Source organism: Taudactylus pleione, unplaced genomic scaffold (assembly GCF_031769625.1).
Source record: "Taudactylus pleione unplaced genomic scaffold, aTauple2 ptg000611l, whole genome shotgun sequence".
NCBI classification, from domain to species: Eukaryota; Metazoa; Chordata; class Amphibia; order Anura; family Myobatrachidae; genus Taudactylus; species Taudactylus pleione.
In genome coordinates, this window is record NW_028285013.1 from 3,450,166 (window position 1) to 3,472,247 (window position 22,082).

General features: G+C 45.6%; 1 protein-coding gene across 2 annotated transcripts in view; it reads right to left on the reverse strand.

Moving 5' to 3' along the window:
• PTCD3 (pentatricopeptide repeat domain 3) overlaps positions 1-22,082 on the reverse strand; it is a 63,777-nt gene that overhangs the window by 15,510 nt on the left and 26,185 nt on the right. For both annotated transcript variants that reach the window (XM_088454279.1, XM_088454280.1), the window contains 8 exons: positions 20,040-20,090; positions 7,364-7,450; positions 6,875-6,903; positions 5,368-5,474; positions 4,989-5,067; positions 4,815-4,905; positions 3,588-3,673; positions 1,660-1,802 (listed from right to left, as the gene is read on the reverse strand). In XM_088454279.1, the coding sequence (XP_088310405.1) occupies positions 1,660-1,802; positions 3,588-3,673; positions 4,815-4,905; positions 4,989-5,067; positions 5,368-5,474; positions 6,875-6,903; positions 7,364-7,450; positions 20,040-20,090 (673 nt within the window). The remainder of the gene's footprint in view (positions 1-1,659; positions 1,803-3,587; positions 3,674-4,814; positions 4,906-4,988; positions 5,068-5,367; positions 5,475-6,874; positions 6,904-7,363; positions 7,451-20,039; positions 20,091-22,082) is intronic.

Genomic DNA, 22,082 nt, shown 5'->3' on the forward strand with positions numbered 1-22,082 from the left:
TATCACTTTCCTCATCCAGTCCCTACCACCTTCCTCAGCCAGCCCCATCACCTTCCCCAGCCAGCCCCCAGCCCCTATCACCTTCCTCAGCCAGCCCCCAGCCCCTATCACCTTCCTCAGCCAGCCCCCAGCCCCTACCACCTTCCTCAGCCAGCCCCCAGCCCCTACCACCTTCCTCAGCCAGCCCCCAGCCCCTACCTCAGTCCACAGCCCATCACCGCCCTCAGCCCCTATCACCTTCCTCAGCCAGCCCCTATCACTTTCCTCATCCAGCCCCTACCACCTTCCTCAGCCAGCCCCATCACCTTCCTCAGCCAGCCCCATCACCTTCCTCAGCCAGCCCCATCACCTTCCTCAGCCAGCCCCATCACCTTCCTCAGCCAGCCCCCAGCCCCTACCACCTTCCTCAGCCAGTCCCATCACCTACCTCAGTCCACAGCCCATCACCGCCCTCAGCCAACCCCCATCACAGACAGATACCAACTTCCCCAGCCCGAGTCCTCACGCTGCTGTACACTCCTCCTGCCAGCTCAGTCCTCACCCCTGCAGGCCCCGGACAACGGAGTCAGCAGTGCAGCACGTACCCTGAGCCCTGCTGTGATGGGCATCTAGATGCTACCATTAGGCGTGTGTCCTCTCTATCAAAGCACACATGGTGTGCGATGTCACACGTCACTAAGGGGTCACGCGGTCGCCCGGCGCTGCCAGATCCAGACGGTCTGTCACTCTGTAGTGATTGTGACAGACTCAGTGTGTATGTGTATACTGAGCGTCAGGCAATCACTGGGGTGGGCAGCAGGGATAGAACTGACTGTGGGCAGCGCCCCTGGCAAGGGCCATCATGGCCAATAGGAAGATACGCCCCTACTCCCTGCCCTGGTGCTGCTAGCACACCCTGATCTGTATCTCAGCGGTTTGTTTTATCAGCTGTGTGCTAGAAGCTCCAGAGCAAAGAGCGACACTCCAGTCAGAAATGAGGAACTACACGGGTTGTGACAGTGTGCAGGGTGCTAGAGTGAACATTTCGAATGCAGTCACCGTTCCATATGTTGACATTTACAATGTCGACACCGATGCGGTTGACGTCGCTAATGGCAACATTGTCAATATGGTCAACATTTCCATGAGGGTTAGAAAGACTACAAAAAAACAGTAGGTCAACATTCTAACATTATCGACATAATCATCAGTGTCACCGTTCTAATTGTTGACATTATGAACAGGTTGAAATGTTCAACATTGTCATAATGTAGTACACATGCAGCGAACCTTCTGCAACTGTAAGAGCCCAGCAGAACAGCTCCAGACCCCTCAAAGTGGCTGAAAGCAGAGTCAGTAGCTGTTGAGTGGAACAGGAAGGTAACTCTCAGGCATCTGTGTCACGTTGGACAATATACAGTGAGCTTGAGTATCGGGGTGCATTATTAGGGAGAGGACGCAGTGCATTGTTGGAAGTAGTGGGTATTCAAAATATTGTGGCGTGATCCAGTATTGATGTTACCACCCTGCCTTGAAGAACCAAACGCATTACAGAGCAGTAAAAACAAATAAAAAAATAAATCATTCACTGGATCCTGTTACTATAGGTCAAGATCCCGGAGCCTGTGCATCCCTACATCACTGATGAAATCCTGTCCTGGGATCCAATCGTGAACTCACCAAGCTTCCTCCAGCCTCCAGTCTCTGGACAACAGAATAGCGATATTGCCCAGTGCATGGACCTTCAACAGAGGCTTTAGATGGTCTTTAGAGTCAAACGTTGCCTTTACGTCCACAGCAACATCAGCAAACTCAGCCTGGAGCTAGATGCAGGAGAAACGTTTAGTACACGATCATTAGGTCTTCATACAGACACGGACAGTACATTAACGTGTGCTGTAACCTAGCAATACACAATCTGGGCCCTGGTGTGGAGCTACTGCTGCAATAGCAATATGTACTGTAAAAACCAGCTGCTGTCCCCAATTAGGAGGCGCTGACCCTCAAATTCTGTAACTAAAAATCACATCAAAAATAAATATTATAATACACCGCAAATTAGCATATTCGCAAGTGTTTGATAAAACTGTTGGTACACAAAAATATACACTGGTAGTCTTCACGGTCCATACTCATGCATTAAGATGATCAGAGAATAACTACTGCTCAAGCACTGAGATTTAGATCCACACCAGCCCCCAGCTTTCCGTCCACAGAATATTGATAAGATGTCACCGGGACATTACATCAATAACTTGTAAAGACAACCAGGGTTAATCGTGGTCTTTGCGACTCTAATCCACAAACAGGCAACTTGTTACAGCTGAGAAGAATATCAAGCAGCATGCAAGAAGGTGTTATACGAAGTCTTATACAGCCTTATTCCAGCGTTCAAAACTGTCCAGACAATGCCTAGAATTAGTATTCAGGGGACCGGCTGCCATGGATCAGCTAAGAGATCCCTCAGGATCAGGTAGTATGTAAAGCAGACTGGGGGTATTCACCTTCTCACCAGACGCTAATAGGAGTAGGGGCGTCTGTCCTCCAGTTCTCTCATTGTCAAGGACAGACGCTGTGACTGTGAAAAGTGCACATGCCATTCTAAGAAGGGACCATGGTGTTTACCCTGTTAGTGCAGAGAATTGAGCGCCAGCAGTGTGGTGGTTCAAATGTATGCATCACACTTGTGACAATTCTAGCGCGTTTCTCAGCCAATAATAGGCTGTTTCATCAGGGTGGAAACTCAGATTGAACAAGTTACCTGTTCTAGGAAGTCTGCATTCTCCCCTTTTGCCAGTAGAATGATATTAAAGATCATAGGGATACACTTCCTCCTGAGACTCGGGGAACGCCACAGAGTGAAAGGATCTTATCCACCTACCACTCATCTATCCCATGAGCACATGCTGCAGATAGGCACCTTGTGGTTTAGTGTCAAAGCAATAAGGTCCACCTCTCTGCACCTTCATGGGGCTGGCAGACTGACTGACTGTAGAGATTGGGATGCAATGAGAATCTGCCTGGGTTTTGCGTCTGGAATCCTCGTTTCTTCAGAGAGACAGCAAATTTTCACCAGCAATGTACTATTATCAAGGAAGAATATCCCATCCTCACCCCAGGCGGCTCATTGCCCAGAATACACGCAATGAGCACCATTGCAGCCTCTGAAGACAGCCAAGGACGTGCCCCAAATGTTAAATAAAAGGTGCACACTTCCTTGCATGACATTGGGAAATACAGTAGAAGGGTTGGAGAGCAGGGCATTATAGGGAAGAGGAGGAGTCCACTGTGTTCCAGCGCCCTCTAGTGGGGTGAAGAAAAGAACCTACCTTCCATTACCTGAACACGTCTGTGCCTCTATAAATATACAGTTACACTGATTGGCTACAGACTGCACACATGGACAAAGTGAAGATGGTACATAATTATATTTTATTTAGTAGACTTTGAAAAACGTAGGAAAATGTTCAACTTGCTGCTATGGGCGGTTTGTCTGTCATCACCAGTGCATCGATTTACACTAAATTTTACACAACATATTTAGAACTATGGCTCATCCTCAAATTTGCAAAGCAGACAAGTGAGTGGGATACACAATAGCGTCTTACCCGAGATTCCATTTTGTCTTTCACCATCAGGTTAAGGAACTCTTCCACCAAAGTCACCTTGGTGTGGTTACCCACCAGCTTGACATCTGGAAAATATAATGAGCACAGAAGAAATTCAGATGGAGTGTGTGAATACACATGCATTCACTAGCAAGTACTGACATCAAAGAGGCACACAGCGCCTCACGTCTCCGTAATTTCACTACTTGCTAGCTACTGGACAAGCTACAAGCTCACAAGATGGCCGCCTCCACCACCTGGTTCATGACAGGAAACGTTTCCTTTGAGACAAAGGTTGTTGCTTTGAGCACACAGCACTGACTATATACTCAATTATATACAGGATTGCATTTATTGGAAACTGGAAGTAGCAGGCTTTTGTAGATATATTTTGTATTAGTTCGCTTGATGCAGACTGAACTTTCCATCAATATTGGAACACAAGGAAGATCATCCACTAAAGCTTCTATCACTGGGTGTTTATGTGCAATGTACATCTGGCACCGTCTTCTGCTGCAATATACGGCTGGTTATCTCAGAGCAATATAGGTCTAGCAATGAGGGCTCTTCTGTACAATAAATATGCTAGACAGTGGGTGACCAGGCTCTCCCTCCAACCTTCACTTCATAAGCAGTCCACTCCAACCCACTTCTTCATCGATGCCTACCTCACCTCCTAAATGGTGCAACACCTACCGTTCTTCTCAATGGCTCACCAACTCCTCCCATTTCCCTCTGCCCCCTCCCACTAGACTACAAGCTTTGACGGGCAGGGCCCTCTGACCTTATGTCTCACGTCTGCCCCAACCCAATTGGGCACTCGGTTTGTCTGTTGTGCCATCTCTAGCTGTATGATTGTTACGAGATTTGCATCCACAATATAGGTCTGGCAATGGGGGTTCCTTCTGTGCAATGTACAGCTGGCAATGTGGGGGCATAATCGCCCACACACAAAAGCCGCATTCTCATACAGCAACCCTACGAGTATAATCATCCTGTAATTAATGTGTACAGAAGGCCGGGACTTGCTGGCTATGATAACAATGGTGATTATACGCCGGGCAATGATAGCGATTTGCTGTGCAGGAGACGGTTCACACAAAAAATGTAAAAAAATTCTACTTGCGGGTAAGTAGAGATTAGTAGGGAATATAATTAAAGATTAGTAGGGAATATGGCTGACAGACAGATGGTAAAATTAACCCAGTTTATATTGTCCTCTTTTACCTTTCCAGATCTGAGGTAAGAGATCCGAGCGGTTCTCCATCTCCAGCAGCCGGAGGAGGTTGCCGAATCCGCCTACGCTGGGATAAAGCAGCTACGGGAATAAGAAAAGATCATTAGGGGTTCAAAGTTTGGCGGCGTGAATTTAAATCCCCAAATCTCATTCTGTCAACATACCGAAGGGACCAGCTGCCGGTACCATTTCATGACGCCGTCAAAGTTTTCCATCAGACATATGATGTTAAATAGCCTGCCGCTGAGGAATGAAAGACAAGGCGTCATGACCGGCGAGCCAGCGTTCTGCCAAACAGTCCCTATTAAAAAGCGCCATTTATTTGGCTTTCCTACATCTGTACATTTTCAGCTAACGTATGGGCCTAAGTCCTTCTGCATATGGTCCATACAACTGCAGATTTGCATTTTACATTAGAAAAGGGAACCACCCTGCTATATTATATATATATATATATATATATATATATATATAGTATACAGTCACTCTGGTGACTAAACAGCCATATACACGATATTACAGGGTAAACAGCGGAAAACTCACTAGTACGTAATCTGCATTATATGCTTCCCTAGCAGCTTCCAGTTATCCCCAGTAGATTGCAGCTCATGGACTTTATAAGCCAATTCCAGATCCTTTGATTCCACGCACTGAAAAAATAAGTAAAAATAAAACACACACACACACACACACACACACACACACACAATTCTGGGGACACAGTAATAGGACAGATACAAGATGGAATAAGGAATAAAAGTGTACATAGAGACTCCTATTTAAGTATACAATTATGTACTTGTAGAAAGCTCATTAACCCCAGAACAAACATCTGATCAGAATCTTTTAGATGTCAAAATCGGCACAGCCAGTTCATCCCACTGCGTTTGCACAGCTAGCAAATCAAATCTACCGCCTCTATCCGAGCAGGTCAATATGTGGGTCTATCCTTGTACGGGCAAACTCAAGGCAGTTAACGTCACGCGTTTCTGTACTTTTAATCTGTGAGAGCAATACACCTGCAGCCCTCACTGTACACAAGAGGTCTGCCTTACCTAGTGTGCCAAGCTGGCAATGACACTTTGAGACCCAAAGGCAATCAAAAAATTCACCACCAATAACTACTAAACAGCATTTAGCCAGCCACTAAAACGATCCTATAACTGGTAAGACTTTTGCTAATGCTATATTAAGAAGAAATAAGAGCTGTAGATTAGCCCCTTACACATACAACTATCACTCCATACATGAAGATACAGGATTGCAGCTGAGAGCGAGCACATTCACACTGCATGTTACATGGCCAGGCCACATCAATGGCTAAGTCACCGGAGCTCAATAGCACGTCTGTCCAGAGCTCACATACAATGCTGACGAAAAGTTTCAAACCACCAATGTCTTACGCGTTTCTTAGTGCAAGACAAATGGGAATAGTTACTTTGCAATGTCAATGAGGATCAGCTTTTCAGCACGCTTTAGTACATTGGCAATGGATCTGACACCAGACAAATCTACCTCGGGAAAGCATCTGAAGTCACCCGACTCCTCATAAGTGTTCTCGGCTACCCAACATCTCCTTACAATCTGGGCTCCATACAATTGTTACGGTACGTTCCTTTATTGGATTATTGAAAACCCAAGTTCAAGGCCAATATTGACACACCATTATCAAGCTTATGCCACACAAAGAGATAAAGATTTTGTTTACGGATATATTGACGCAGCATTTGCTTGGCTAGGACACCGATTATACCATACATAAAGATGCGTTTAAGTGTAATGTTTTCCCCAAGAGCTTTTTATGCATTGCGCACGGAGATCAGATAGGTGTAAATGAGCGCAGAGGATAATGGATGTTTATCAAGTGTAAGTAACATGATTACTCTGTTGCTGGCGCTGTGAGACTGTAGTATATGGAGGGGTTTCTACTACATCCCATCAATTAACCTGGCGGCAGTGGGGCCACATTGGCGCATTAGTGTAAACGCCCAGGTGATGATAGAGAATTTTTTTTTAAATAATTTGAAAAGATTCACAATGATCTACTTACGATTTTCATGGCGTCAAGGAAAAAGTACACTGAGAAGAGAAAGATAAAACTTATCAGTTTTTATTACATGGTTTTTTTTGTTTTTTTTTTACAACTGAATAACCTTATATAACTTTTTTAAGCAGTGTTTGTTAGGGTTTAACTTTCTACTTAACTTCTATAAAAACACAAGGATATAACTGGGGTAACTACATCCTAACATAAGACTGATATATACGTTCCCTATGTGGGTATTAATCCCGTTATGAGATTAAAATTTCCAATAATGAAACGCAATCTCCCTGCCGTCCTCAACACGGTCTACGGCAAGATGCTGACCCGGTGGCAGAAGATTTGCTATTTACATTTGTACTCACGGTCTAAGTATTCCAACATAAAACCTGTATTCTGAAGCAGCAAATAATAATCCTAATACTACTTACAATAACAACAATATAAAATAAAAGCACATCTATGCTAATACATTAATGTAGACTGAAAATAACATACTGTCATCTGAATCTTGGGCTGTGAAGCTCTTCCCCTCTATCTCCTCCAGGATTTCAGCCAAAATTTGAGCCTGCCCTGTTGCATCGCCTGGAAAGATGTAAAACATGGATAAAGTTAATCTATCTCCTAAATTTACCTAAGCTTCTAAATGTGACCACCTGGTGTTTCAGTATCCCACCAATGGAACCACATCCAGCTGCTAAATGTAATCACCTGGTATACCAGTATCCAATAACCAATGGAACCACATCCAGCTGCTAAATGTAATCACCTGGTATACCAGTATCCAATAACCACTGGAACCACATCCAGCTGCTAAATGTAATCACCTGGTATACCAGTATCCAATAACCACATCCAGCTGCTAAATGTAATCACCTGGTATACCAGTATCCAATAACCACATCCAGCTGCTAAATGTAATCACCTGGTATACCAGTATCCAATAACCCCTGGAATCACATCCAGCTGCTAAATGTAATCACCTGGTATACCAGTATCCAATAACCAATGGAACCACATCCAGCTGCTAAATGTAATCACCTGGTATACCAGTATCCAATAACCACTGGAACCACATCCAGCTGCTAAATGTAATCACCTGGTATACCAGTATCCAATAACCACATCCAGCTGCTAAATGTAATCACCTGGTATACCAGTATCCAATAACCCCTGGAATCACATCCAGCTGCTAAATGTAATCACCTGGTATACCAGTATCCAATAACTACTGGAACCACATCCAGCTACTAAATGTAATCACCTGGTATACCAGTATCCAATAACCACATCCAGCTGCTAAATGTAATCACCAAAAATACCAGTATCCAATAACCCCTGGAATCACATCCAGCTGCTAAATGTAATCACCTGGTATACCAGTATCCAATAACCACATCCAGCTGCTAAATGTAATCACCTGGTATACCAGTATCCAATAACCACATCCAGCTGCTAAATGTAATCACCTGGTATACCAGTATCCTATAACCACTGGAACCACATCCAGCTGCTAAATGTGATCACCTGGTATACCAGTATCCAATAACCACATCCAGGTGCAGAAGTGTGACCACCTGGTATACCAGTATCCCACCACTGGAACCACATCCAGCTGCTGAAGTGCGAGTACCAGGTACACCAGTATCCCACAGCTGGAACCCCCATTTTGTGTACCATATTTATTTATTTTCCTTGATTCTACTTTTATTATCCTATTGTCGAAGCTGGATTATTGGCTGAGACAAGATCAGTTTAAAATTGAATCGCAGCGACACCATCTTGCGACTGGCCGCAAGACGCCATTGTGCGAAGTGGCCGCCTAGGCGCCATTTTGGATGGACTCACATTTTAGTACATGTGGCGATGGTGCCATTAGCGTCATGCGAATGCATCTGTGACCATCATCATATGTTGCGGCGATTCACTAAAAGCCTATTTCATTACTTTACGTATTATAAGGGATATATTCCAGAAATGGTTTTACAGTTTTGCATTAAGCAAGTGGCCAGGTGACAACTGGCTTGTGTAGATAAGCTTCCTGCATAGTGTTTGCCCACTACGGGTGGTCTGGCTAGAATAAATAAGCAGGCTTCCTGTAATGACATGATTTCGGGGGCTGGAGTGTCACCTTGGGTCTGTCTCTTGTAGTTGGGATATTTTGCATTTTCACACAAGAGACAGACAGAGATATCTTTCCTTTGAACACAGGAAAGGTGGGAGGGCCTGTTGACAGGACATGTAGAACTATCTAGAAAATGTTAGAGACAAATGCACTCATCTTCATACACACATTAAATATGTCTTTATATCAAACCCCGAATACTCACACATTTCATATTCACACATAAGGTTCAATAAGCATCAAAATGTATGATTTAAGTTGGTTAAGTTAGTTTAAATGCTGAGAAATAAAGGTATTTGATAATTAAGGTATTATACATGATAAGCAAGTTGTGTTTGGTTTTGTTCTGATGCGTACGCTTTTTACGGCATCCCGGTGTTATTGGTGGAGAGATCGCATCATGCAAACTCAAGTTATGGATCGCAGAACTTACAAGCAACAAAAATGTTTAAATGTTAGAATGTTACAGAGGGCGTTACTAGAAAGATTCCCCTGCTGTTAGAGGGGAGAGTCTATTTGAACCAGCCTGTTAAATGTGCTGTAACATATGCTTCTCCTCTGGGAACCAATGACATCAGGAAGAAACTTCCCCATTGTCCTGTTTTAGTCTGTGGGGGATAAATGCTGTATGAACTGAAGGTCTCTTACTGATGCCTATCTCCGTGTCTGGAGGCGCAGCGTATGTATACTGTACTTGGGGTCTGTATAATTTCCTTTTGTGCTCTGTGCGTGTACCTCTCTCTCTGCGCGTGTGCCTCTCTCTCTGTGTGTGTACCTCTCTCTCTGCGCGTGTGCCTCTCTCTCTGCGCGTGTGCCTCTCTCTCTGCGCGTGTGCCTCTCTCTCTGTGTGTGTGTGCCTCTCTCTCTCATTGTATTTATTTGCGCTTATTATACACAGATCATAGCGTGTAACTGACTGTACTTTTACTTGAATAATACTTTGTGCTTCGGAACCACATGTTCTGAGTCTGGAGTCTCTATTTATTGTATGACTGCGTACGCAAATTAGCGTCATCCTTAGAGGTTTATAGGAAGGATTTTAGAAGGTACAGGCAGGGGTATATAGAGGTTCATTTTAAAATCAACAGATGGGCTCATCGAGTGAAGTCACTTACCTACTCACACGGCACATAAGGCTATAGATGTCTCAAAGGGTGGAGTGGCCACATGCAGGGTTTTCCTGCAACCGCTTTGTGCTAAAAGATCGCTATCCGTTTTCGTGTGAGCAAAGGAAGCTGACTAGAATCCAGGGACAAGAAAGGAAAAAGTTTGTTTTCCTTTGTTGATAGAACCTAGCGTTTAAAGGGTGCCGCAGTATTGAGTATGCGGCTGAGTCGCAGTTTTGCGCACAGAAAAGACGCACTTTTGTGTACGCAGTTAAAAAGTCATTATACGGTTGTGTGGTAGTCGCATTAATGTGTATGCGGCTGGTCGCACAATAGCGTATACGCACTTCCGGTTCTGCTGCCTCGTGTTTGAACAAAGCCATTGAGGTTTACATTTTTTTCTATTACCAATATCTGGGTTAAACGTGTATTTTTCTGCGCAGGAAAAAAGTGTATAACAGTGAATACTTGTTGAACAAAGTTAAGGGTATCGTATGATCCTTAAGGGCTAGGTGCAAGGGTTAGCCTAGTCGCTCGGTAAGCAGCTTTACCGTTCTATACACAGTAGCAGGTGTACATGTTGTCTTTGTTGTATAGAGGTGCGTGAGAGTAGCCGACATATAAACTCTCATAGGTTTGGAAGTTACCTTACTAAAGCTTATCCGGGTGTGGAAGTTGCCTTTATCAAATCTTATCCAGGTGTGGAAGTGGCCTTACTAAATCTTATCCAGGTGTGTGGGCGCCGCCGACTTAAATCGTCCACAGGTAAGTGAAAGTATCCTGATTGTCTTTCACCGGCTTAAATTTTTATTGAAAAGCGTAGGAGTTGTCTCAGAATGGGAGCCACGCAAACAGTAGAGATGTTAGGCAATGATGTGCTGCTAATGGAGGCTCCGATTGGATCGGCCCGTCGTATTATGCATACTAAGTACGGTACTTATGCAATAAGGTATTGTGATTTATGGTTTAATATGACGAGGAAGTATGTTAGACCGTTTCCCAGAATTGGTAGTTTTGATAAAAATGTGTTAGACAATGTCCAGGATCACATCAGTATGGTGCGATCCCGAGAGAAAAGGATTAAGTATTTTGAATGTTTAAAACTATGGCAGCATGAAGGGGATGCGTGGCTTAAAAATGTGCAAACTACGCAAACTAGCGTTGCGAGCGCATTGCCAGAGAATACATCCGCGACGCTGAGTTGCAATACGGGCGAGCCGCAAATTGGCGCGCACGTGCGGCAAGGTAGCATCGTGGAGAGTATTGCCAGCAGTTCACGCTCACCTCCCTCACCTTATGTGGATGGAGGTGCAAGTACAGTTACCAAAAATACCCATAAAAATGTAACAAGCAATTTGTACCCTCTCTTAAGCAACCATAAAAAATATCACAAAGAAGAGAGAGACCCAGAGCGAAAAACTAATGGCTGTCAGTATCCAAGCTCTGGAAGGAATGACAATAACATCACAGCCAACCGACACACCTGCACCCACACACACACACATGCACCTGAACAATTACACGTCCTCACCAATCCCACACCACAGCAAACACATCCTTACCCCACATATTATACACAACCACAGGTCCCATACTCATATCCCCCACAATATTATCCTTACCCTCCCTATCCTTACCCATACCCACCACCTTTCCCTCTTGCTCAAATCCCACAACAATCTTTTCATCCACCCCGTTCAAAATTATGTTTTAACTGTCACTAAGTGGGACACGTAAGTAAGAACTGCAAAATGAAGAACACCACACAGGAACACGAGTTTCCCATGGGTTCATAGGTAACCCCAGTATCTTCTCCCAGGCCTTATATGACTGTTTATAATCCTCTTCAACCTATCAATGGATCTGTTCTAATGTAAAATGTGGATGATTTATTGTTGTATTTTAGGTCATGTTTAAATGATATTAAACGGTTGTGCTTTATCTCCCACTCATAGGACACAAGGTTGCTGAGGATAAACGCAGCCATGCCAGGCTGAGGTCGACTACTCGGAATACTATCCAAAACAGTGGCACAGGCATTATTTAGAGCAGTAGCTATTAATAACAAGATTTAATTGCAGGAACCTGTATGCAGATACTATATCCCTAGAATTATTAAAAATGATAGGGGGACTTATTTTACAGGTGATGTTTCCAAGAACATGTGTAAGGTGATGGGTAACAACACTGAGATTATCCCAGACTGTCTTTTCCTTTATTTGCCCCCCTTTGAGATACTGTTCAAACAGGCAGCCTCATGTGAAAATATGATAATGAGGTTACTGTGCAGGGTCTCATGAAGATGAATGAGAATAACCGAAATTGAAAGTATTATTAACTAACATGTCTAATGCAAACTGTCATAATGTCAAAATCTGGAAGAATTTGTTATGATCCAAATTTTTTTTAGCTCAGGTCGTTTGACTGATCGGTGGAAAGGTCCGTATCTGACGATACAGCATCCTCAAAGGGTGGCCGGGGAAGATACGTGGGTCCATTCCACTCACTATAGGGAGGTTAACCAACCGGTGGAGATACAAGGCAGAGACAAGGCCGATAACGTGGACCTGTCGATTGCGAGCTTGTGCCGGAAGAATTAAAAAGGTGACGGGGAGATATCTGAGCTAAAGAAATGTGTAGATCAGTGCTTCCAGCAACGGAGTGGTCTGCTGTGGTCATCCTAGTTCTTTTTCTTTCCAGAGTTTTTGTCATGATGATCTGTTTGGGGATACTCAGTGTCTGTGATGGGGGACCGATAAAGGAAATGGGAGCTGATGGCGTGGAGTCAGGAGGAGTGCAATGCCAATCAGGGGAGTTTCTGACCAATTTTAGTATTGTAATTGTTATATTATTTGGGAAAAAATACTTCCAGAAGTTATGACCCTCACACATGTTGAAATGCTTGGTATACATGAAAACACACCATCACCATATCTTCACACACAATATGAACACAGAGGCAAGAGAAATATGATACCTGGTGATATGCATAAAGCCGCTCAGTTAATCAGTGAGACAACTGGCTTCCAAGTTTTAGTCGCCCTGGATCCCACCAGAATTGCTAGGGGTACATTAAATTTTAGATATATCCAGGAACTTGCTAAATTAATAGATAATATCACCGAGATGTACGATGACACATTCAGGTATACAGGGAGAGAATTGCAAGCGTACATGAAAGAACTAGTGCAACACAGGCTAGTGTTAAATTATTTAACTGCTGTTACTGGAGGGTATTGCGTAACGTTAGCAACCCAATTTGGAGTAAAATGTTGCACTTATGTCACCAATGATACCAGCGACCCTAAGGAGGTGATAGACCAGAAGATGGATGAGATTCTACAGCTAAAGTGGGAATTTCGTAAGAACCATAACGCATCAGTGGCTGAAGCAGGGGAAAAGATAGAAGGATGGGTGTCATGGCTGAACCCAGTGAAATGGTTCTCAGGTCTAGGGGAATGGGTCCAGGAAGTGATCGCCAGTGTAGGCAAATTCTTGATCCTTATACTGATTGTCATCATAGTAATTGGCATATGCGTCCGGTGTGTTCCTATTGTGTTGAAGTGTGGAAAATGTAAAAAGAGTAAAACGAAAGAATGAAATTATGATAGTGGCCAGTATGAATACTGAGGTAGACACAGAACTGCATTACAACCCTGAGCTAGGAAGTACCATCATTTAATGTATTATATTTAGACATGCATAGAATGTATTATTGAAATGTTATTTATAGAACACCTCAGACAATGTAAAGTCTCAATTCCCCTTCAAGACTGCTATTATAAGACTGGTGCATTCCCACACCTTTCACATGATCTTCCAAGATCCGCGGTGTGCGTATAATAGTAGTTTTATGTCCCCACCCAGAGACACATTATTGATGGATTAAGAACCACCTTGTGCCATCCCATAATAACACCAAATAATATGTAAATGTAAGCCTAAATTAAATTCTAATAGTAGATTGTGATAGCATGTTGTTCGCTATCAAAGGGTGGACTGTCGAAGCTGGATTATTGGCTGAGACAAGATCAGTTTAAAATTGAATCGCAGCGACACCATCTTGCGACTGGCCGCAAGACGCCATTGTGCGAAGTGGCCATCTAGGCGCCATTTTGGATGGACTCACATTTTAGTACATGTGGCGATGGTGCCATTAGCGTCATGCGAATGCATCTGTGACCATCATCATATGTTGCAGCGATTCACTAAATGCCTATTTCATTACTTTACGTATTATAAGGGATATATTCCAGAAATGGCTTTACAGTTTTGCATTAAGCAAGTGGCCAGGTGACAACTGGCTTGTGTAGATAAGCTTCCTGCATAGTGTTTGCCCACTACGGGTGGTCTGGCTAGAATAAATAAGCAGGCTTCCTGTAATGACATGATTTCGGGGGCTGGAGTGTCACCTTGGGTCTGTCTCTTGTAGTTGGGATATTTTGCATTTTCACACAAGAGACAGACAGAGGTATCTTTCCTTTGAACACAGGAAAGGTGGGAGGGCCTGTTGACAGGACATGTAGAACTATCTAGAAAATGTTAGAGACAAATGCACTCATCTTCATACACACATTAAATATGTCTTTATATCAAACCCCGAATACTCACACATTTCATATTCACACATAAGGTTCAATAAGCATCAAAATGTATGATTTAAGTTGGTTAAGTTAGTTTAAATGCTGAGAAATAAAGGTATTTGATAATTAAGGTATTATACATGATAAGCAAGTTGTGTTTGGTTTTGTTCTGATGCGTACGCTTTTTACGGCATCCCGGTGTTATTGGTGGAGAGATCGCATGATGCAAACTCAAGTTATGGATCGCAGAACTTACAAGCAACAAAAATGTTTAAATGTTAGAATGTTACAGAGGGCGTTACTAGAAAGATTCCCCTGCTGTTAGAGGGGAGAGTCTATTTGAACCAGCCTGTTAAATGTGCTGTAACATATGCTTCTCCTCTGGGAACCAATGACATCAGGAAGAAACTTCCCCATTGTCCTGTTTTAGTCTGTGGGGGATAAATGCTGTATGAACTGAAGGTCTCTTACTGATGCCTATCTCCGTGTCTGGAGGCGCAGCGTATGTATACTGTACTTGGGGTCTGTATACTTTCCTTTTGTGCTCTGTGCGTGTGCCTCTCTGTGTGCTCTGTGCGTGTGCCTCTCTCTCTCTCATTGTATTTATTTACGCTTATTATACACAGTTCATAGCGTGTAACTGACTGTACTTTTACTTGAATAATACTTTGTGCTTCGGAACCACATGTTCTGAGTCTGGAGTCTCTATTTATTGTATGACTGCGTACGCAAATTAGCGTCATTCTTAGAGGTTTATAGGAAGGATTTTAGAAGGTACAGGCAGGGGTATATAGAGGTTCATATTAATATCAACACTATGGTTGCCTTTTAAAGAGGTCACCAACAAAGCCGAATAAGCTTTGTAGAAAACTAGCCTTGATAACATGTATTAAAATGTAAAAGGTTTCACAAGCCTATCAGAGCTGAAGATATTGCACGTTTGCAGTCAAATTTTTTTTTTTTACAAAGCAAAGCAGTTGCCCACTGCCAGGAACAATTAGTCTACACAAAATGTCTGTAGCAGCTTGCACTCAGCTGCCCATAGAACATCAAAAGGAGACTTATGTCTCACCTGTTAAGTCCTTTTCTACGAACCCCATAGGGGACACAGGGACTACGCTGGGGTATAGGGTGGCAGGTGGAGTCCGGGCACCAAACAGTTAATTTCTTCAGAGATGTGCAGCTCAGGCTCCCCCCTTATACCCCACCCCCCAGCCCAGGCAGGCCAGTCAAGGTAGCAAGCCCAAGGCAGGAGTGGGGAGAAGGAAGGCCATCATACACAGAAACAAACACCCGAAGAGACAGGGAAACCAGAAAACGAGGAAAAAACCCCGCCCGTCAGGTGGGTAAGGGTGGTCACCTATGGAGTTTGAAGAAAATGACTTAACAGGTAAGACATAAGTCTCCTTTTCTTCTTCACCATTCCATAGGGGACACAGGGACTACGCTGGGGACGTCCCAAAGCAATTCCCCCTAAGGGAGGCGACGCACCCGAGCTGCACTGAGTACCCGTCGCCCAAAGGCCACATCTGCGGAGGCAAAGGTATAAAACGCATAAAAACGGATAAACGTGTGAACATAAGACCATGTGGCCGCCTTGCAAACTTTTCCGCAGAGGCGCCACGACGAGCTGCCCAAGAGGTACCAACTGACCTCATGTAATGAGCAGTCACCAAGTCCGGGCACAGGCACATGTAAATAAGCATCCGGGTTATCTAAGGAGGCTATGAAATCTCCCAGTTCCAAGGTCAAAATGATGGAGCGCAAAGACTCCATAGAGAACTTGGGAACCCGCAAATACTTGTTGAGGGATTTGAGGTTGAGAATTTGAGCCGTTCGGCTTCTGAACCAAGAATAGATTGGCGTAGAAGCCAGAGCCCCACTGATCCTGAGGGACAGGAACTATTACCTTGGAGGCTAGTAGAGAGCAAATGGATTCTCACAGTGCTTTTGCTTTTCCCGGATTTTCCGCAAGGCCTGTGGACGACTCCTTAAAGTCAGAGTGTAGCCCTGCAAGACTACGCCGCGAACCCAGATGTCTGACGTGGTTGTCATCCAGACGTCAAAGAAAAGCAGAAGCCGACCTCCCACACTGGGGTCCCCCAGGGAGAGGGCCTGTCCAGTCAATCGGTAGGTACAGTATGTTGGTTGGTTGGTTTGGCAGTCGGGCGTCTGGTAGGCCAGAACTGCTTGCTTCTCGGTTTGGAGGTCTTAGCAGGAGAACTCTGGACCTAGAAAAAGTCTGCCCCTTGGCTTTCCCTTGCAGGCAGAAACACTGTGGCAACAATTTTATTAAATTCTGGTCCAAATAGAACGTCACCGGAATAAGGAAGGGCCTCTAGGGCCTTCTCAGAGTATATACGCCAGGAGCGCAAACAGAGGGCCCTTCTGGCCGACACAGAAGAAGCCAATACCTTGGAACTTAAGATGCCGGTGTCAAGAGACGCTTCATCCAGATAGGAAGCAGCCTGCTTGAAATGCGCCACCATATGTAGTTGCTGATCCCCATGGGCCCCCAACGTAAGGCCTTCCTCCAAGGAATCTACTCAAGCACTAATGCTTCAGCCACCCATGCAGACGCCATAGTCGGACGTACAATAGCCTCTACATGTGTATAAATCCCCTTAAGGAAATTTTCCAACTTCCTGACCGTCGGAACCTTGAGGGAAGCCTTATTGGAAATAGGAAGGGTAAAACCCTTGATGATTTCAGCAGGGAGCGGGTAAAAGGACGCGATGCGCTTGGAGACCTGAACCCGCCTGTTAGGAGCGGTCCAAGCCTCCACTAGAATTTCCTCAAGTAGTTCAGAGTTAGGAAACTCCACTGAGACCTTTTTCTGACATTTGAAAACTGGTACCTTGGGTCTAAGTAGGAAGGATGGGCGCGGGAGCTGTAAGGCGATCCACCAACTGCGATATTACCTGCAACAATTTGGCCGCTCATGTCCATTCCTGGTTGGAAACAGTAGAAGGGACGTCTCGCTGCGTGAACATTGTCTCGCTGCGTGTCTGAGTACCACCGGATAAGAGAGACCATCCTGGACCGCATCCTATGGGGAAAGTCCAGAAGAACAGTATCTACATGTACGCAGCAAAGGAGCCTCCTTCTCCTTGGGCGCTTTGTTCTTGGAAGACATATTACCGTTTTCCAAGAAAAGTCCCACACACCTAGTTATATATCAGAGGTGTGCAATAGGGAACAACCTCATTCGGCTGACTGAAGCTAGACTGTATAACCTGACCTGAGGGGAGGTATACAGGGAGGCGGGAGCCAAACCTCTCTGAAGACAAACTGTAGCCAGCACCTGTGTAAAATGGCTGCTCATCGTCTTGCAAAGGAGGAGAGAGGAGGAGGAGTAAGCCCATGGCGGGAAGCCTCCGTGAGGGAACACACCAAGGGCCAGGAGAGAGGCTAACAGTGAGGTCATACCTCCCCCTGCTGACATAGATCCCCCCCAGGGCAAAGGCCGCCTACAGTGTCCCTCGGATCGTTGCCCGCTGGCGCTCACTATAATGAAGTGATGCCGCCAGCCCTGCAGACCCCCTGCTGCCTTCAAGTGCCCTGGAGGTCTAGCAGGGGTGCGTGCGTCCCTGCCTCCCGCTTTGTCAGCGGTGACAGCCACCTAATGTCGCTCCCTGCAGCAGGAAGCCGTTCTCTTACCTGCTCATTGCCCCCGACGTCAGGGGTCGGACCCAGCCGAGGTCGCCGACCCACTCGCCTGGGCTGCGGGCACCAAGGGCTGGTGGAGCAGCAGCTCAGGCGTCTTGTAGGATACCCGGCGCTGCCGCTCAATAAAAAAAGTAAAATGAAGATAGATGAGGCTGCTTTAGCAGCCACACTGTATAGGTGCACGCTCCTGCGGCACCAAACTTAGACTGGCCTGCCTGGGCTGGGAGGGTGGGGTGTACGGGAAGAGGAGCCTGAGCTGCACATCTCTGAAGAAATTAACTGGTTAGTGCCCAGACTCCACCTGCCACCCTATACCCCAGCGTAGTCCCTGTGTCCCCTATGGAAGGGTGAAGAAGAAATATACGCTGCGGTTAGTGTCCATTTAAATTGTTTTCACCAGGTGTATATAGAGAGACCTGGCAATCACAAGGTGTATATAGAGAGATATGGTAATGACAAGGTGTAAATAGAGAGATATGGTAATGACAAGGTGTATATAGAGAGATATGGTAATGACAAGGTGTATATAAAGATATATGGTAATCACAAGGCGTATATAGAAGGACCTGGCAATCACAAGGTGTATATAGAAGGACCTGGCAATCACAAGGTGTATATCGAAGGACCTGGCAATCACAAGGCGTATATAGAAGGACCTGGCAATCACAAGGCGTATATAGAAGGACCTGGCAATCACAAGGCGAATATAGAAGGACCTGGCTATCACAAGGTGTATATAGAGAGACCTGGCAATCACAAGGTGTATATAGAAGGACCTGGCAATCACAAGGTGTATATAGAGAGACCTGGCAATCACAAGGTGTATATAGAAAGACCTGGCAATCACAAGGTGTATATATAAAGACCTGGCAATCACAAGGTGTATATAGAGAGATATGGTAATGACAAGGTGTATATAAAGATATATGGCAATCACAAGGTGTATATAGAGAGATATGGTAATTACAAGGTGTATATAAAGAGATATGATAATCACAAGGCGTATATAGAAGGACCTGGCAATCACAAGGTGTATATCAGGGATGAGGAACCACAGGCCCGGGGGCCGTATAAGGCCTCCGGAACCATTTGGTCTGGCCCTCAGAGCTTTTTTCTGCTAGCCTCATCTGGTTAGCAGGATGCCTAGAATGGCACCCTGCACCTAGAATCTATGCAGCAGTGGTGCCTGGGGCATCCTTAGGACCTTTCAGACGGTGACACCGCTACCCTTACAGCCCCCTGGAGCATCCTCAGGATGCTCTGGGCATTGCTGTAATCACCGGCATTTGTGGCCCTGCCCCGTGTGATGTCACATGGAGGGACCGTGACCTTCACCGGACCCGCAAATAATGCTATATATATCAAAATGGCCCTCGGCAGATAAAAGGTTCCCCACCCCTGGTGTATATAGAAGGACCTGGAAATCACAAGGTGTATATAGAAGGACCTAGAGATCACAAGGTGTATATATAGAAGGACCTGGCAATCACAAGGTGTATATAGAAAGACCTGGCAATCACAAGGTGTATATAGAAAGACCTGGCAATCACAAGGTGTATATAGAAGGACCTGGCAATCACAAGGTGTATATAGAGAGACCTGGCAATCACAAGGTGTATAAAGAGACCTTGTTTTCGCTCCGAGGCTCACGCTACATAAATACAGAGGAGAAGGGGCATCTACACACTCACCATAATTATAGAACACTCCCAGCAAGTGGCTGTATGTCGCAAGACTGGGTTCTAAAGAAAATGGAAAACACATTTCAGTTGTGGATAAATAAAGCAGAAATAAATACGACATAAATCCAGCTAAAAAGCATCTTCATCTATGATATGACACTATGCTAAGATTTATTCACGAATAATAAATAAAACAAGAGATATTGTAAGAACTTACCTTTGTTATCTCTGTTTCTACGAAGTCCATAGGGTCCACAGGGTTGACCTTGGGGTATAGCTGGATCTGGATCCATGGGCACCACGCAGTTAAAGCTTTAGCTGCTCCCAGGATGCACTTGGGTCCGTCCTCCTCTATACCCCGCCCCCGGCCACAGCACCTCAATTGGTAAGCAGCCAAGGCCGGAGGAGGAGACTAAACAGAGAGAAGGAAGACTGGAACACACAAGAAACCATACTCACAGAAATGGGAGACGGAAAACCGGTGACCAGCCACACAGCCCATTTGAAGCCAGGTGCGTCAGGGCGGGCGCCCTGTGGACCCTATGGACTTCGTAGAAACAGAGATAACAAAGGTAAGTTCTTACCATATCTCTTGTTTTCTACTTCAGGGTCCATAGGGGGTCCACAGGGTTGACCTTGGGGATGTCCCAAAGCAGTACAACTAAGGGCGGGGACGCTCCTGTGCTGAAAGGAGTACCCGGCGTCCAAAGGATGCATCCTGAGAGGCAAAGGTGTCAAACGCATAGAACCTCAAAAACGTTTGAATTGAAGACCAAGTGGCCGCCTTACACAGCTGAACAGCAGAAGCGCCACGTCTAGCAGCCCAAGAGGGACCCACAGAACGAGTGGAATGAGCCTTAACAGAGGCTGGCACAGGTAAGCCCTCCTGTGCATAAGCCTCACAAATAACGGAACGAAGCCAAAGGGCTAATGTTTGTTTGTTGGCAGGCCAACCCCTCTTGTGAAAACCAAAGAGGATAAACAAGGAATCAGACTTCCTAACCGAAGCCGTCCGGTCTACATAAATTCTAAGCGCCCGGACCACATCTAAGGAAGTCTCACCAGCTGAAAGATCAGGGGACTGAAAAGCTGGCACAACAAGTTCCTGATTAATATGGAACTTCGAGACCACTTTGGGCAAAAACTCAGGACGAGTGCGGAGCACCGCTCTGTCCTGGTGAAAAATCAGGAAAGGAGGGCGACAGGAAAGCGCCCCCAATTCAGACACCCTCCTGGCCGAAGCAATTGCCAGGAGAAAAACCGTCTTAAATGTCAGCCACTTGAGCTCCACCGCCTCAAGAGGCTCAAACAGAGGACCCTGCAGGACCCGTAGCACCACCGCCAAGTCCCAAGGAGCCACAGGAGGCACAAAGGGAGGCTGGATCCTGAGAACACCTTGGAAAAAGGTGTGAACGTCTGGTAGTATTGCAATCCGCCGTTGAAACCACACGGACAAGGCGGACACATGAACCTTCAGAGATGCAAGGCGTAAGCCGAGATCCAATCCTGACTGAAGAAATTCCAAGATCCTAGAAACTCGGAACACCTGAGGATCATAATGTCTGGACTCACACCACTGAAAGTAAGTGTGCCACACTCTGTGATAAATCCGTGCTGAAGCAGGCTTGCGTGCCCTGAGCATGGTACCAATAACCGAACTGGAGAAGCCCCGAGACCTCAAGACGGCTGTCTCAAGAGCCACGCCGTCAAAGACAGCCAACCCAGATCCGGGTAAAGGCAGGGCCCCTGAGACAACAGGTCCCGACGCTGAGGAAGAAGGTACGGAGCGTCGATGGAGAGGCTCCTGAGATCGGAGTACCAAGGACGTCTGGGCCAAGCCGGAGCTACCAGCACGAGCATGCCGCCGTCCTGCTTGAATTTCCGCAGAACCCGAGGAAGCAGGGATATCGGAGGAAACAGATACGCCAGGAGAAACGTCCATTTCACCGACAGCGCGTCCACCAGACTTGCACCTGCGTCTCTTGTCCTTGACCCGTAAACGGGCAACTTGTGATTGTGACGGGAGGCCATCAAGTCCAGCTCCGGCAGTCC